The 13,787-nt window shown below is 40.0% G+C and overlaps 1 protein-coding gene across 3 annotated transcripts in view; it reads right to left on the bottom strand.

Annotated features, from left to right (window-relative positions):
• MYH10 (myosin heavy chain 10) overlaps positions 1–13,787 on the bottom strand; it is a 136,557-nt gene that overhangs the window by 63,586 nt on the left and 59,184 nt on the right. The window contains exons 6-9 of one of the 3 annotated variants that reach the window (XM_048819248.2): positions 8,490–8,519; positions 6,755–6,772; positions 4,105–4,197; positions 200–263 (exon numbers count right to left, since the gene is read on the bottom strand). In XM_048819248.2, the coding sequence (XP_048675205.1) occupies positions 200–263; positions 4,105–4,197; positions 6,755–6,772; positions 8,490–8,519 (205 nt within the window). The remainder of the gene's footprint in view (positions 1–199; positions 264–4,104; positions 4,198–6,754; positions 6,773–8,489; positions 8,520–13,787) is intronic. The other 2 variants (XM_048819249.2, XM_048819250.2) reach the window with 2 other exon arrangements.

Below are 13,787 nucleotides of genomic sequence, written 5' to 3'. Positions count from 1 at the left end.
ATCAAAGGGAGGATTGAGAGTCCAAGAAAGCATTCACACTATGATAACTTATGTCACTAGGTTCACCAAATGTTATTTCCTGCAAATGTGTTAATGATGTATTACAAAGAATTCTAAGCAATACACAAAGTTAGAGAGACAAAAGACTGAGTGAGTCACTTCATATTTTAACCGACATTGCACTGCTGAAGCAGGATACAGGTCTCAATGTTGGCCCCAACAATATAACCCGTAACATCAAAGTTAATTCTAATGAACTTGCCCTGGAAAAGAAAGACAACTTTAAAAAAAAATTGTTTATGTTAAAACATCTCTCTCATTTAAAAAAAGGCATACAGTAGAACCTCAGAGTTACAAACATCTCGGGAATGGAGAATGTTCATAACTCTGAACACAACATTGTGGTTGTTTTTTCAAACGTTTACAACTCAACATTGACTTAGCACAGCTTTGAAACTTTACTATGCAGAAGAAAAATGCTGCTTTCCCTTTATTTGAGTAGTTTGCGTTTAACACAACACTCTAGTGCATTTGCTTTCCCTCTCTCCCCTGCCCACCCTTGCCTGTGCCTGATTGTGTACTTTTGGTTCCAAATGAGGTGTGTGGTTGACTAGTCATTTTTTAACCCTGGTGTTCATAACTCTGAAATTCTACTGTATTAGGTAACATTTGCATCATAGGTGATAAGTATTTAATACAGATAATAGTAGCAAGATATCATTCATTCACATCATTCATACACTTTCAGTTGTATTCCATTAAAATGTTGCAATCTACTATAAAGTGAGATGCACTGTAAAAAGAGACACTGCAGTTTTTCAGAGTCTCAAAATAAGGTCAGTGTGTAACCCAGATAGACACCTTTTATATTGTTATGAAAGAAAGGTTTTCCTAAAAGGTCATTTAATTTTAATGCTGATGAAAGACGCTAGAAGTTGAAAGGCTGGCAACAGCAGTATAAACTTTCTCCTGAACGAGTCTCCATCCTGACTTGAAGGCACACCTCCAGTGGAGTGAATTCATTCTCTGCACCCATTCAAGTCACTCTGACAAGGTCATATCTACACTAGGGAAAGAAAAAAAGGTGTAATTTTTAAAATAAGATGGCTTTTCATAAATCCAGTGTTTAGACAAGATAGGGAATAGTTTGACCTCTATGCAACTGTTCAAGATGAAACCACCACTTGCCTTGTCTACATTAGTTTTACAATGAGATGTGCCATCTTGTTGGCAATACAACACATTTTCCTAGTATCAGGACATGTCTACAGAGTGCAATGTAGAGATGTGCCAAGTAGGAACTAGACTGAGATGACCAAATCTTTTGATACCGCATCTGCCATTCACATAGCACAAGCCACACCTGAATCAGTCTTTTAGAGATAAAAACCTCAGTGCATCACTTGATCCATCCAATACCCCAAACATTATGGATTGCTTAGAAAGTCCAAAGAATGCACAGACTGGCATGCTTATGTGCTTAGTTATCTTATTGCTCTATTGTACAATTTAAGTGGTTACAGGAAGAATTATAGCACAGAGTAAACAATGCAACTCCAGTTAGGGACCTTACCTTCAAGTTGACTCCCTCAAATGGTGTCTAAATCTGGGTTCAGAGGTTTAACTTTTGGACACACATGCATGAAAACTGGGCCTAGAAGTACTACAGAACAATGTCCTAGTCAGGTTTAAGTTTACTTGAAAGCTCCCAAAAATATGCCACTGTGCTCTGTTAATCATATAAAAAATTGTGGTTAAACTGGGAGAACTTCAGCCTCCACAACTGTGAATCTAGCCCTGAAGCTAATTTTAAAATGTATGAAAGATGTGCAAGCTGATAACGGCCAAAGTTTGGTCTCAGACATCACTGCACAGAAGATCAGAATACTCAATAAGCTCACTTTGAGACAGGTAACAGGCATGATGTATGGTGAACATATCTGTTTCTTTCATTAGGAAAAATATATAGCTTTCTGGAAATGTTAAGAATAAAAAGATGAATGAACTGACTTCTTGTTTAATTTATGTCAAAACAGATTAGAGAGTCTGTACCGCACTAGTAAGTCTACAGTGACAGCTTTTTGAAACTTACAAGTAGATGCCACACCATCTGCTATAAGAACAGAATATTCCAGATATGCCACTCAAATTTGAAAACACAGAAATACTATGAGAAGACCCAAGTCACAGATATTCAAGCAATAACTGAAAAAGCAGAACCTTCAAACCAGTGACTGGATGATAGGCTGTGCATTACTGAATTTATCAAACCACCAAGTGAACAAATAAAGGCTAATGGATCACAATGTATTTTCCAATTTGACAACTAGTTTAGTTCTGTTTACAACATACACAAGCAAAAAAGATGGCAAGAAACCTGTTCTGTGGGGTCTGCAATCCCAAATTCGATTAAAACTACAACCAAAAGACTATAACAGGTAAAAAGATAGGGAAGTTGGAATTTTACTTCCTGGTATACTATCTAACATAAGAACTGTATATTTTGTAGGAGTGTAGCCCTGACAACTTCACTACAGTACTCTCTGCTATTAAATTACAGAAAGTTGGGAGAGGCTGCTGGTTTTTGTGCTAAGTAACAAGGCACTACACTTCAAATCTAGAGATAAAAGAATTCATGCTGCATTTTCCTTTTGTGGGAGAATTTCTGTCATTTCCTTTTAAATCCTTATTATTGAAGACTACTGAAGGCACCATCTGGAGTGCATTATACTTACTGCTTTATAAAAATACGGCCAGAGCCACTTGAGTGACTATGTTCACAATGGCAATGCAAACTTAAAGAAAAAAAATGCAAAACAGATGCTTTACAGCTTTCATAAAAAAGTATGTTCATTAAATTAGTAGTCTTCGAGGAATCCAAGAAATGAAATAAAATGGAATTACTGGGCAGCTGAAATCTGTTGAGATTATGAAGTTTATATCCAACACATCTGAATACCAACCATTACTGTAAATAATGTGGCTTTAAGAATTTTCAAACTTGCATTTCTGTGGTGTCCTTCCTAGCTTTTGATTGATAGGAACTATTTAAAGGATCTAACCAAGACAGTAAAGGCCATAAAGTTGTTCAAAGTGAATTCTTACTCAAAACTTCACTGCCGATTTTGTAAGACAGATATAAAAGTTTTATTTGCTCTGTAAAATTTAGGTTACACTTTAGCAAGAGCACAGCTTCTTTAACCATTCTGGGGTTTATATATAAACTGGAACCCCATTCTGAGGTTAAGAAAAAGAGTTAAGAAGAGTTTCTATCCATGCCTTGAGTTGCCCTACCAGTTTGTAAAGTATAAGTGTAAAACCAAAGAAAATGCTTTTCCTCTCCCCTATTGATATTTGAAAGACCTCTAAAAACAGAAGGTGACATGGGAAACATTTTAAACTGATTACACAAGTGCTCTATGCATAGACAGCTCTCCAGTCTTTCAATCATAATCTTAGATTTTACTCAACAGTAAGTGAAAAATCCACACAAAAGCATGATTTTTGTTTTTTAAGTTGACATCCCTTTAAGACTGACAAACCCATGAAATTCTAAACCAAGTTGATCTCAAAGCTGGATATTCAGTCATAACCATTTGGTGTCTAAAGTTGTGAGGGAATGGGAGGAATAGCTATAAAATAGTTGCTATGGGCTCTCAAATGATATGCAGTTAGGTAATTCACTAACTACTCTGTACATAAGCCACAGTTCAGGTCTATTGTGTAATTACTACCTTGTGTCATAGGCTATGTGCAGGACACACTGCCATCTGGGGAAAAAGTTTACCAATACGCATCTCATGTAAACAGGACAATGGTCTACTCAGGGATAGATGAGCCTAGGAGTTTTGTATTAAAGCAAGTGTTTGCCTACCACATTGCAACCATAGCATCTCTAGAAAATTAAATATGCTGTATACAGTATTGGAATAAGACTTCAAAGTTTCAATATACAAACTTCAGTTGAATTCAAGAAGGTAGTGTGTAAAGGAAACTTCCAATACCAATAAGGTAGGTTCTCACAGAGAGCTATGCCTATGAATAGGTAAAAATGTATATTTTTGTGAACAACCATCCAGGTTTTGGATTTTTTTTTAAACTTACAAAACGGGAAGAGTTGTCATTTTTCACAGTCTTTGCATTCCCAAAGGATTCCAGAATGGGGTTCGCCTGCAGAAGCTGACGTTCCAGCTCCCCCTAAGAAAACCACACAAACACAAAAGCAAACTTATATGAAACCCATGTGTATGTCAGACTGTCCCTGATTTTGTTTCCTTTCTGATCATTTTACCCCAGGTGCGTGACAAGATCTTCAAATACGTTGCCTTTTATTTGTTTGATTCCTTGCTCTGTTGACACTCTTCACTGGAATAGAGAAGATGGCATCTATTGCATAGAAGAGTGACCGAGCTTAGGTGGGCTGATGTTAGAAACACTGAACATAAAAAAGTGAATTCAAGTTCAGGGCTAATGAATTAGGCACAGAAGTCAGAGTAAAGCCCATATGCTGTTTTTGCAGGGGGAAAACAATTTGACAAAGTAATGCATAATCTTTGGATTTCTGTGTAAGATGTTTCTGCAAATTAGATCTTTAGGATGGTTAATGATCTCTATATAAACCAGAAACATATAGGACAGCAGGTGCTTTAGCATGCACCATCAGTCAGCAAGCTGTTGATTCTCATAGCTAACTTGAGATTTTGGACAGAATTTGTGGTATTTCAATGTACTCTGAGCTGGAGTAAATATGACACAAATGGCATAAGTGAAATTGAATAATACCAAATTGTAAGATTAATTATTTTCAAATTTACACAGCCAGTCAACATTTGCTGTACATAGCTGTACTATTATTTATAAAACCCAATTGTTTTAAAGCTTCCTGAAGTTTAAGATAGTGAATTTAGAATTCATAAGGAGCAAGTACCTTAAGGACCTGAAAAAGAGCCTTTTAAATTACTGCCCATTAGAAGATCTGGCTAGTATAACCAGGTCTGTGCTGCATCCATGAGCCCACAGAAGTAGCAAGTGTTTGGAAGATGTGATACTATTTCCTGCCCCAAAGGATGGTAACAAAAAGTGGAATTATGTCTCTGGAATGTAATCACAAAATTAGTGTTCATAAATCTGCTTTTTCCAATCATTTACCATTTATAGCACACTGAGGAGTAAAACTCCTGGACTGAACGAACAACTGACAATGAGAGACATCGCACACCTCTGTTAGTCCTTACATATGTCAATGATTACACAAACTATTTTTTAAAACTCACTTTGATTAATACCTGTTAGATGCTTTTATTTTTAAGTTGTAACATATACCAGATTTGTTGAAAACTGATTCCTGCTCATTCTTGATCTGTTACTTGACCTCAGGTAGACTGCACAAAGTATGATCCACTTCAAAAACAGATTTCCTTTAGAACTGTATATCCTTTGAATCCTAGAGTTCCTAAAAACATTCAGAGTAGTCTCCCAGACTAACAACTGAACATTTACGGAGGACCCACACAAATATTGTACTCCGTTCCCAGTGTTTTAAAAAGAAAAAAAGTGTTCAACACTGTACCAACAGAAACCAACTCTGAGAAAAAATTTTAGCACCTACTCAGTGTAAAGTGTTTGTAATACTGGCCTGTCTTTTTATATACTGTCTAAATAGCTTGTTCAGAATCTCTGATCCAGATGGTAGTGGGCAGCATCTTGTTCATGTTTTTGCGCATTCATCGTTAGCAGATGTCAGGGACGGTTAGACAGAGAAGCCTGCTCACCTTTTTGTACTCAGCATGAAACAGACTAAATTAAAGATGTGAAATGAAGTAAGCCAACACCTTTCACAAAAGGATGCACACAAGTGGTTGCTCACTGAAGCTCACTGATATTTCAGTTTCTACTCAGCCTGGAAACAACAGATATTGGTTTCAAAATTTTGGTCTAAAGGCAGCACACTGTGTTACCACTGAAAGAGCCGAGTACTAAAGACCTGTGCTGTACATACTTCAAAGTCTACCTAAGAGCAACCAAAGTAAAAATATCAGAAGCACAAAGTAATGGTTTGGTCTGATAAGGGGAAACATTTGCATTATATATCATTTCAGAATGACCTAAAATGTAATAGCCTCCATTTTAGTTTGGAGAAACTGTATTGATACTTAATTTATAGAGAGTGTTGATCTCTATTCAGGGGATTTTGAATGTTTGAAGTACACAGGTTGGGAAAACTGTTCAGTAGAAAGCAGAATTAGAACTTATTTGTCACTGTTCTTTAAGAATTAGGATAGGAGTGGTGAGGAATGGTAAAGAGGAGAAACTTGATTACAGCCTAAAAAGCTATAATGTTTTTTCCTCGTTGAAGTTTTTGGTATTCATGACTAGGTAAGAAGGAACTTATCACAGACTACTAAACATATTCTCTTCGTAAGTTTTAAAATAGATTTAATAGTTTTAAATTATAGATTAAATTCAATTAATTTTATGAAATCAATTATCCTATTCAGAAACATTCCACCAAGATTTTAGAATGAAGGCAAGATTGGGCTAGATTCCCCTACTTATACAGTCAAATAGATCTTGGAAAAAGCAGCATCAAGATATTGTGAAAAGTGAAGTCATGCAATAAATTCATGCAGATCAATAAAGCAATGTTAGAGCAAGGACAAGAGATACTGTTATCTCAGTTTTAGAAAACCAGCATCCCAGTGATTTGGTTCATTGTGAAATCTGGGTGAGAGACAGGGAGCTACATGCTACTCACATACAACAGGGATCCACTCTGTAGTTCAAAATGACAGTGAAACAAAATGTTAATGGTTATGATTTATGCAATATACCAACAATTCCGGATTAGAATTTAAAATACTCCTATTGATGCATTTAAAATATGAACATAATTGGACATTTTTTAATCCTGATGTGAACAGGTCCATTGGCAAAAAAAGCAATCCATCTAAACAGTATTCATTAGTTTCTGGTTTTACAGCAAAGAAGCACTTGAGTAAAGACTTCAAGTAAAATTTCAGAATTGCTCGTGTTCTGTTGATTTTCAATGAGATTTAGGCACTTAAATATCTATGTATTTTGAAAGTGGGACTTAGGTGCTTTTGAAAATGTTACCTTTATATAATCCTGGTGACCATGACAGACACAAACTTACCTCCTGAAAGAAGTGATCAGAGCAGTTATTCTCAAACTTTTGTATTGGTGACCCCTTTCACACAGCAAGCCTATGAGTGCAACCCCCCTTATAAATTAAATATTAAAAAAGTAACACTATTATAAATGCTGGAGGCAAAGCGGGGTTTGGGATGGAGGCTGACAGCTCACAACTCCCCAAGTAATAACCTTGCGACCCTCTGAGGGGAATGACCCCCAGTTTTGAGAACCCTTGGATTAGAGCGTATACTTTGTCTGGTGTGCTTTTCCTTCTGCATTAGGGAGTCCCAATTTTACCCTTAACTCCCCATTTCTGTTAATTAAAGCAGTAGAGATCACACCACGTTCTGTAGATGGGAGTCCAGACATCCCCACTGACAGCTCAGCAGTGCTCCATCATGGCATAAGAAAGGGGAGGGGTTAAAACTCAAGCATTATTGCTTCCCTACTCCTTCCTCCGTCAGGAATCATCATTGTCATGATGACTCCAGAAAGCCTGAGAAATAAGAGTAGCTCAAGCACACTCTGAAGATTTCAGCCCATACAGGACTGAGCAGCCACTAAACTGTTGGGTCAGGTTATAGCAAGTCATGGCAGATTTGCACTTCAGAGGAAGTCTTGGTTTTCCCAAACCCTGTACTGTTGTGAAGAATATCATATCAATGTGTAACCTGAGCAGCTATAACACATTCAAGCACCCAAGCTTTTAGGATTAATGTGCATTTACGTTTCCATTAGTTTAATTTAAATAATTTCTTATGCACATCACTTAGTAATGCCAAAGTATTCTGCATTAAAATCTCCACAGTACATTTACCAAGGGCACACAGCGAGGTGGAGGATTTAAATTGGTGGTAAAGATGGCGCTTTTGCTTCAGGACAGATTAGGGTTGCCAAGCCTCCAGGATTGGCCTGGAGTCTCCTGGAATCAGCATCTATCTCCCAGTGACTATTGAAAGCACTCCAGAAGATTAATAGGATATTTTAAGAAAATGACATTATGTCATGGGGGGGGGGAGAGAAATCTTCTGGAATAGCTTCAATCTGTGTTGGCAACTGTAGGACAGAGATACCAGATTTTATCCTGGAGCATTGCAAGCTAGTATAATTCAAAGTCTGTTACTAGTCAGTGCTTTTGTAGAAAATGAATAAATACATTTTGCTCAGATTACTTAGTTGCATACTTGTACTAGTCTGTCACCACTTCGTGATAAACATGCCACCAAATTAGTTGTATACAGACATTTAAAATTGATCGCTCATCTCATCATACAAAAATAGTTGGAAATATATGAATTAATCCATATAAACTTAGAAGCATAAAGAAAAACACTTGCCTGATGTTTCACGGGTTTAGGTGATTCGGGCTGTTCATTGCAAACAAACAAATGCAAGTGTTAGCAAGTCTGCATTTTTCCAGCTGCAAGCTATATCCCATATTAATTATATGTGTTAGTTTAACTAAACACTCAGTTCATGGAAATGGTTTTACCCAGTTACTGTAGCTAGAAGCAGAGCTATTATATTTCATTTGCCATTTCCTACTAAATTTTCTTATGCATATTCAAAGAACTAATGCCATATGAAGTACACTTGCCAGAGAGTAAGTCTTCCCTCACACATACTGGCATTTATGGCATAACGGGCTACTGCAGAGGCAAGAATTTAACTAGTTGCTGTATACATATACTTTCTGTAATGCCAGCTAAAAATATCTAAAATAAAATTAAGTTGCTCTTTCTCTGCAGGCTTAATCACTGGACATAGTATTTGTTCAGCAGTATGGCATTCAGCATCCTTCTAAAGAAACTATACTGGTCCTAAGAGATACCAAGAGGAAGGTGGTATAAACACTTTCTTCTCCCCCCACCTCCCCAGAAAGGAGGTTTTTGCTGTATAATTCCAAAAAGGAATTAAATGTGCAACCTCCTATCTTGAGCAGGGGGTTTCAAGTGATTTTTCTCCCTAGGAGAAAGTGAATGTTGTTGGAAGACACTTAATTGGACTTTGAGGGAGAAAATGCTGTTAAAATATGAAAGTACTGTGTAGATGTAGTAGAAATTTTCCAAATTTTTATTTAACAAGATGAATTCTTGGGGAAATTTTTGCAAAATAAAAAGAATAAAATCTAATTTTTTCAGCCAGCTCTAGTACTATGTAAGGCCTGATCCTAAAACCTTTGCTCACATAGAGGACACAAAAGGGCTGCAAGTTCAGGCCCTCAAGATCAAAAAAGACCATTTTAAATCTTACTGTAAAACAGCCTTTGATTACACTAGAATTTTAGTTATTTAGCTACAAATTTAAGTGGACAAATTATTTTAGAATAGAGTCCACTGATCTGCAAAAGCAAAACCCATTTAGTTCAAACCACTGCAAGCTTGTGTGTGGACCAGCCCTATGTTAAAGGCTTTAGACTCCAATTAGTTTTACATTGGGCAAAAACAAATTTGCCAATTTCTCTTTTCATTAATGCTTTCCACTTGAATTAGATTTAACTGAAAGACGTTACTCTAGTTAAATCAAATATTCCTGGTCAGGAAAGCCTCCTAGTCCCCAGAAGACTCCCTGATTTGGTTAATTGTTGCAAACCTATATAGAGCCATGCCCCTAATTCTGCTCCATTTCCCTCCCTGCACCACAAGTTTATAACCTCTGCACTGGCTTTTTAAAACACCATGGAAGCACACAAACATTCTATAAATTTGCCTTTTCTCCATTTTTTGGAATTGTATATCAAAAAACAATGTTAAGAGAACATTAAGGTTGCAAAATTAAGCCTTCTAAAAAAGTTAACCTGAATTCTGGCATTTGCCATCTGTGATCATATAATGAAAGATCTTTTCCTACAAGATTTCTGTTATTCATTCCACAGAATTGACCTGTGCACCTTCTACCCAGCTAGCCCCAGGTCCCTTTGCACTCTTCCAACAGTTCCTCACCCATCTGTCCTGTCCCCTCTCCCAGCCTCCAGTTATTCCCTCCACCATCTCCCAGTCTGCCACACCCCATGTTCACTGCTGGCACACACTCAATATTGAGAATAAAGGTGCCGGATTTGCAGCCATGGACAGCACAAGGGACAGGCTCCCTGCTTTGAGTTTCGGTGCCTGGCCTGGATACCATTTACAGGGAAAGTCCTGCTTTGCCCCTGCAGCTCTAGGCTGGAACATAGAATTATAGAAATGTAGGGCTGGAAAGGACTTTAAGAGGTCACCTAGTCCACCACCCTGTGCTGAGACAGGATTAAGTAAATCGAGAATCACCCTGACAGGCATCTAACTTGTTCTTAAATGCCACCAATGAAAAGGATTCCATGGCCTTTCCAAGTAACCTGTTCTAGTGCTTAACTATCCTTATAGTTAGAAAGTTTTCTTCTAATAACTAACCTAAATCTCCCTTACTGCAAACTAATCAGATTACTTTCTTGTCCTACCCTTGGACATGGAGAACAATTGATCACTGCCCTCTTTATAACAACTTTTTACATATTTAAAGACTGTTACGTTTCCCCTTGGTCTTCTCTTCTCTTGATAATTATTTCAATCTTTCTCCATAGGTCAGGTTTTCTGCCTTTTGTCGTTTGTGTTGCTCTCCTCTCTAACTTGTCCACATCTTTCTTAAAGTGCGGGACCCAGAAGTGGACACAGTACTCCAGCTGAGGCCTCGCCAGCACCAAAAACAGTAGAACAGTTACCTCTCATCTTCATCCAATACGACACTCATGTTAATACAACCCAGAATGACATTTGCCTTTATTATAACAGCCCCACACTATTAACTCACTCGATTAGTGGCCCATTATATACACCCAGACCCTTTTCTGCTATACAGCTGCCTAGTCAGCTACTCTCCATTTTGTATTTGAAATTCAATTAAGACAAGTACTACAACTAAGAAGGAAAAATCAAATGCACATTTTATTGATTGCAAACAAATTCTCCAAATTGTCACAGTCATTCTGAATTCTGTTCCTCCAAAGTGCTTGCAACCCCTTCCAGCATGCTCAGCTGCTCCACGGGGATAGTGCACATGCAGCCTGGTTACCACTAGGAGCAGTGAGGGGCTGGAGTGTCCTCCATGCAGGCTGAATATTCAGAGGTTATTAGGGTGACCAGGTGTCCGGTTTTCGACCAGAACACCCGGTTGAAAAAGGACCCTGGCAGCTCCAGTCAGCACCGCCGACTAGGCAATTAAAAGGTCCAGTCGGCAGTGCTGCAGAGCTAAGGCAGGCTAGTCCCCTACCCGTCCTGGGGCACCACATTGCGTCCCAGAAGCGGACAGCAGGTCTGGCTTATAGCTGGGGGGACCACGGGACTCTGTGCGCTGGGGGGGGCAGAGCCTGCACCCAAGAGCAGGGCGCACCGTGGAGCATCCTGACCCGACTCCCCCTCGCTTAGGAGCTGGACCTGCTGGCCACTTTCAGGGTGCAGCATGGTGCCCTAAGACAAGCAGGCAGCCTGCCTTATCCCCCCTGCTGCACCGCTGAACAGGAGCAACTCAAGGTAAGCTCACATCCCAACCCCCAGCCTTGAGCCCCTCCAAACCCAGAGCCCTTTCCTGCACCCCAAACCCTTTGTCCCCAGCCAGCACCCACCAGCCTAGAGCCCATACCCCCTCCAGCACCCCAACCCCCTGCCCCAGCCCAGAGCCCCCTCCCCACAAGCTGAACCCCTTGGCCTCACCCCCAGCCTGGAGCCTCCTCCTGCACCCCAAGCCCCTCATCCTCAGCCCCACAGCCCACCTCCCCAGCTTGAGCCCTTACTCCCTTCTGCACCCCAAACCCCTCATTTCTGGCCCCACCCCAGAGCTCGCACCCCCATTTAGAGCCCTCACCCCTTCCCGTACTCCAACACCTGCCCCAGTGAAAGTGAGTCAGGGTAGGGTAGATCGAGCCACTGAGGGAGGAGGAAAATGTAGTGAGCAGGGGCAGGGCATCAAGGAAGGGGCAGGGCTAAGGTGTTCGGTTTTGTGCAACTGGAAGGTTGGCAACATCAGAGGTTATAGTTGCTGAATTATAAGTCTCTAAACTCTTTGAAAACAAAATCTGTTTCCAGATGCTTGGTAGGAGCTTGCTAGAGCTTCGCCACTATAATATCTGAAAACTCTTATCTGCACTGAGCATGCTCCAGCTTCTCAGCTCCCACATGCTACCAGACTGCACTGTGTGCCATCCCCACAGAGCTACTGAGCATGCTGGAGGTCAGGACTTTTCCTACAACTGCAGCTCCTGGCTGCTGTGTGCTAGGGTAGAGTCGAGTACCAAACAGAGCAGGGAGCCTCTCTTTTCTGTGCTGTCTATGGCCTGTCCTGCTGGTGCTCAGGCAGCACAGAGGAGGAAGGTGACACACAAATGCAGAGAGAACAAGAGCTGGATGGAGTGGGGGGGGGAGAAGGAGGCTACAAGAAGAGTAGATGGAGACAAAAAGCCAGGGAGAGTAGACTAGTTGGGCAAGGAGACTGCAAGCCAGGGGAGGGAAGAAAAAGAGAAAGAGGAGATCAGATGAAGATTGGGACTGCAAAAAGGCAGGGGTAGGGAGAAGGCAGGACAACGTACAGGTTGGAGGGGGAATGGGCAGAAGGGTCTGTGCCCACCAGAGCACACTTCGCCAGAGCCTCGAATGGAACCCAAGATTTCAGTCTCTCACTGTTTTTCTGCTGTCAACAAATATCTGTGAAACCCAAAACACAGAGTATACATTTCATGCCCTTTTGGTGCTGGTCCACAGAGTGGATGACACTGCTGTCATCAGTTACTCCCTTTGCTCAAAGAGCAGGCGTATGTGTGATAGATCTAAAAGGTTCCAACCTGGTGATGAACCATATGGATTTCAATGACAATACATGATGGAATTTGTTTCTTAAAATCCTAGGTTATTAATCTCTAGGAAATGCCAGAGTTAAGATTGACTGTGCAACTTTAATTCAGCTCCCTTATGCATACGATAAAGTCTTTAATTACATTATCACAAACTAATTTTTCCACAGAACCCCCGCTGTCTCATTCAGTGCCTAGCTTGGACAGTTCTCACTGAACAAACAGCTATTCAATATTTTGTTTCATCTTTGTTGTGCAACGTGTATCCCCATGCCTTATTTACTGCACACTATTCAAACCCTGCTCTGACCTCAGAATTGACTTCCCTGTACACTTTTTTACTGTGCAAATCACTATATTATCTGAGAGTTTCACACAAGAGAGCTAATTTATCTTCACAACACCTCTGAAGTGAGGGGCTCCTACCCCCTTTTTACAGAAAGGGAGCTGAGGCACATAGATTAAGGTACGAAGTGTCAAGGGTTTGGATGCCTAATTTGAGACACCTAGGACCTGATTCCTCCCCCACCCGCCAGCATACTTAGTATTATATAGCACATTATATATTTAAAAACACAGCTCCCACTGACTTCAGTTCTCAACACTTCTGCAAATGAGACTCAAGGTCTCAAGCTGGGCATCTGGAAAACGAACACCACAGTTAATGACCACCTATGAAGTGTTTGGTCTATGTGACTTGACTAGCATCACACAGGAACTCGGTGGCAGAGGCAGGGCTAGAACACCATTCTCTAACTCAGAAATGAATGACCTTAACCATGAGACTGTCCTTTCTCTTCCTAAAATCCCCTGATGC

The sequence above is a fragment of the Caretta caretta genome, chromosome 14, assembly GCF_965140235.1.
Source record: "Caretta caretta isolate rCarCar2 chromosome 14, rCarCar1.hap1, whole genome shotgun sequence".
Classification (NCBI taxonomy): Eukaryota; Metazoa; Chordata; order Testudines; family Cheloniidae; genus Caretta; species Caretta caretta.
This window is presented reverse-complemented; position numbering and strand designations above follow the sequence as displayed.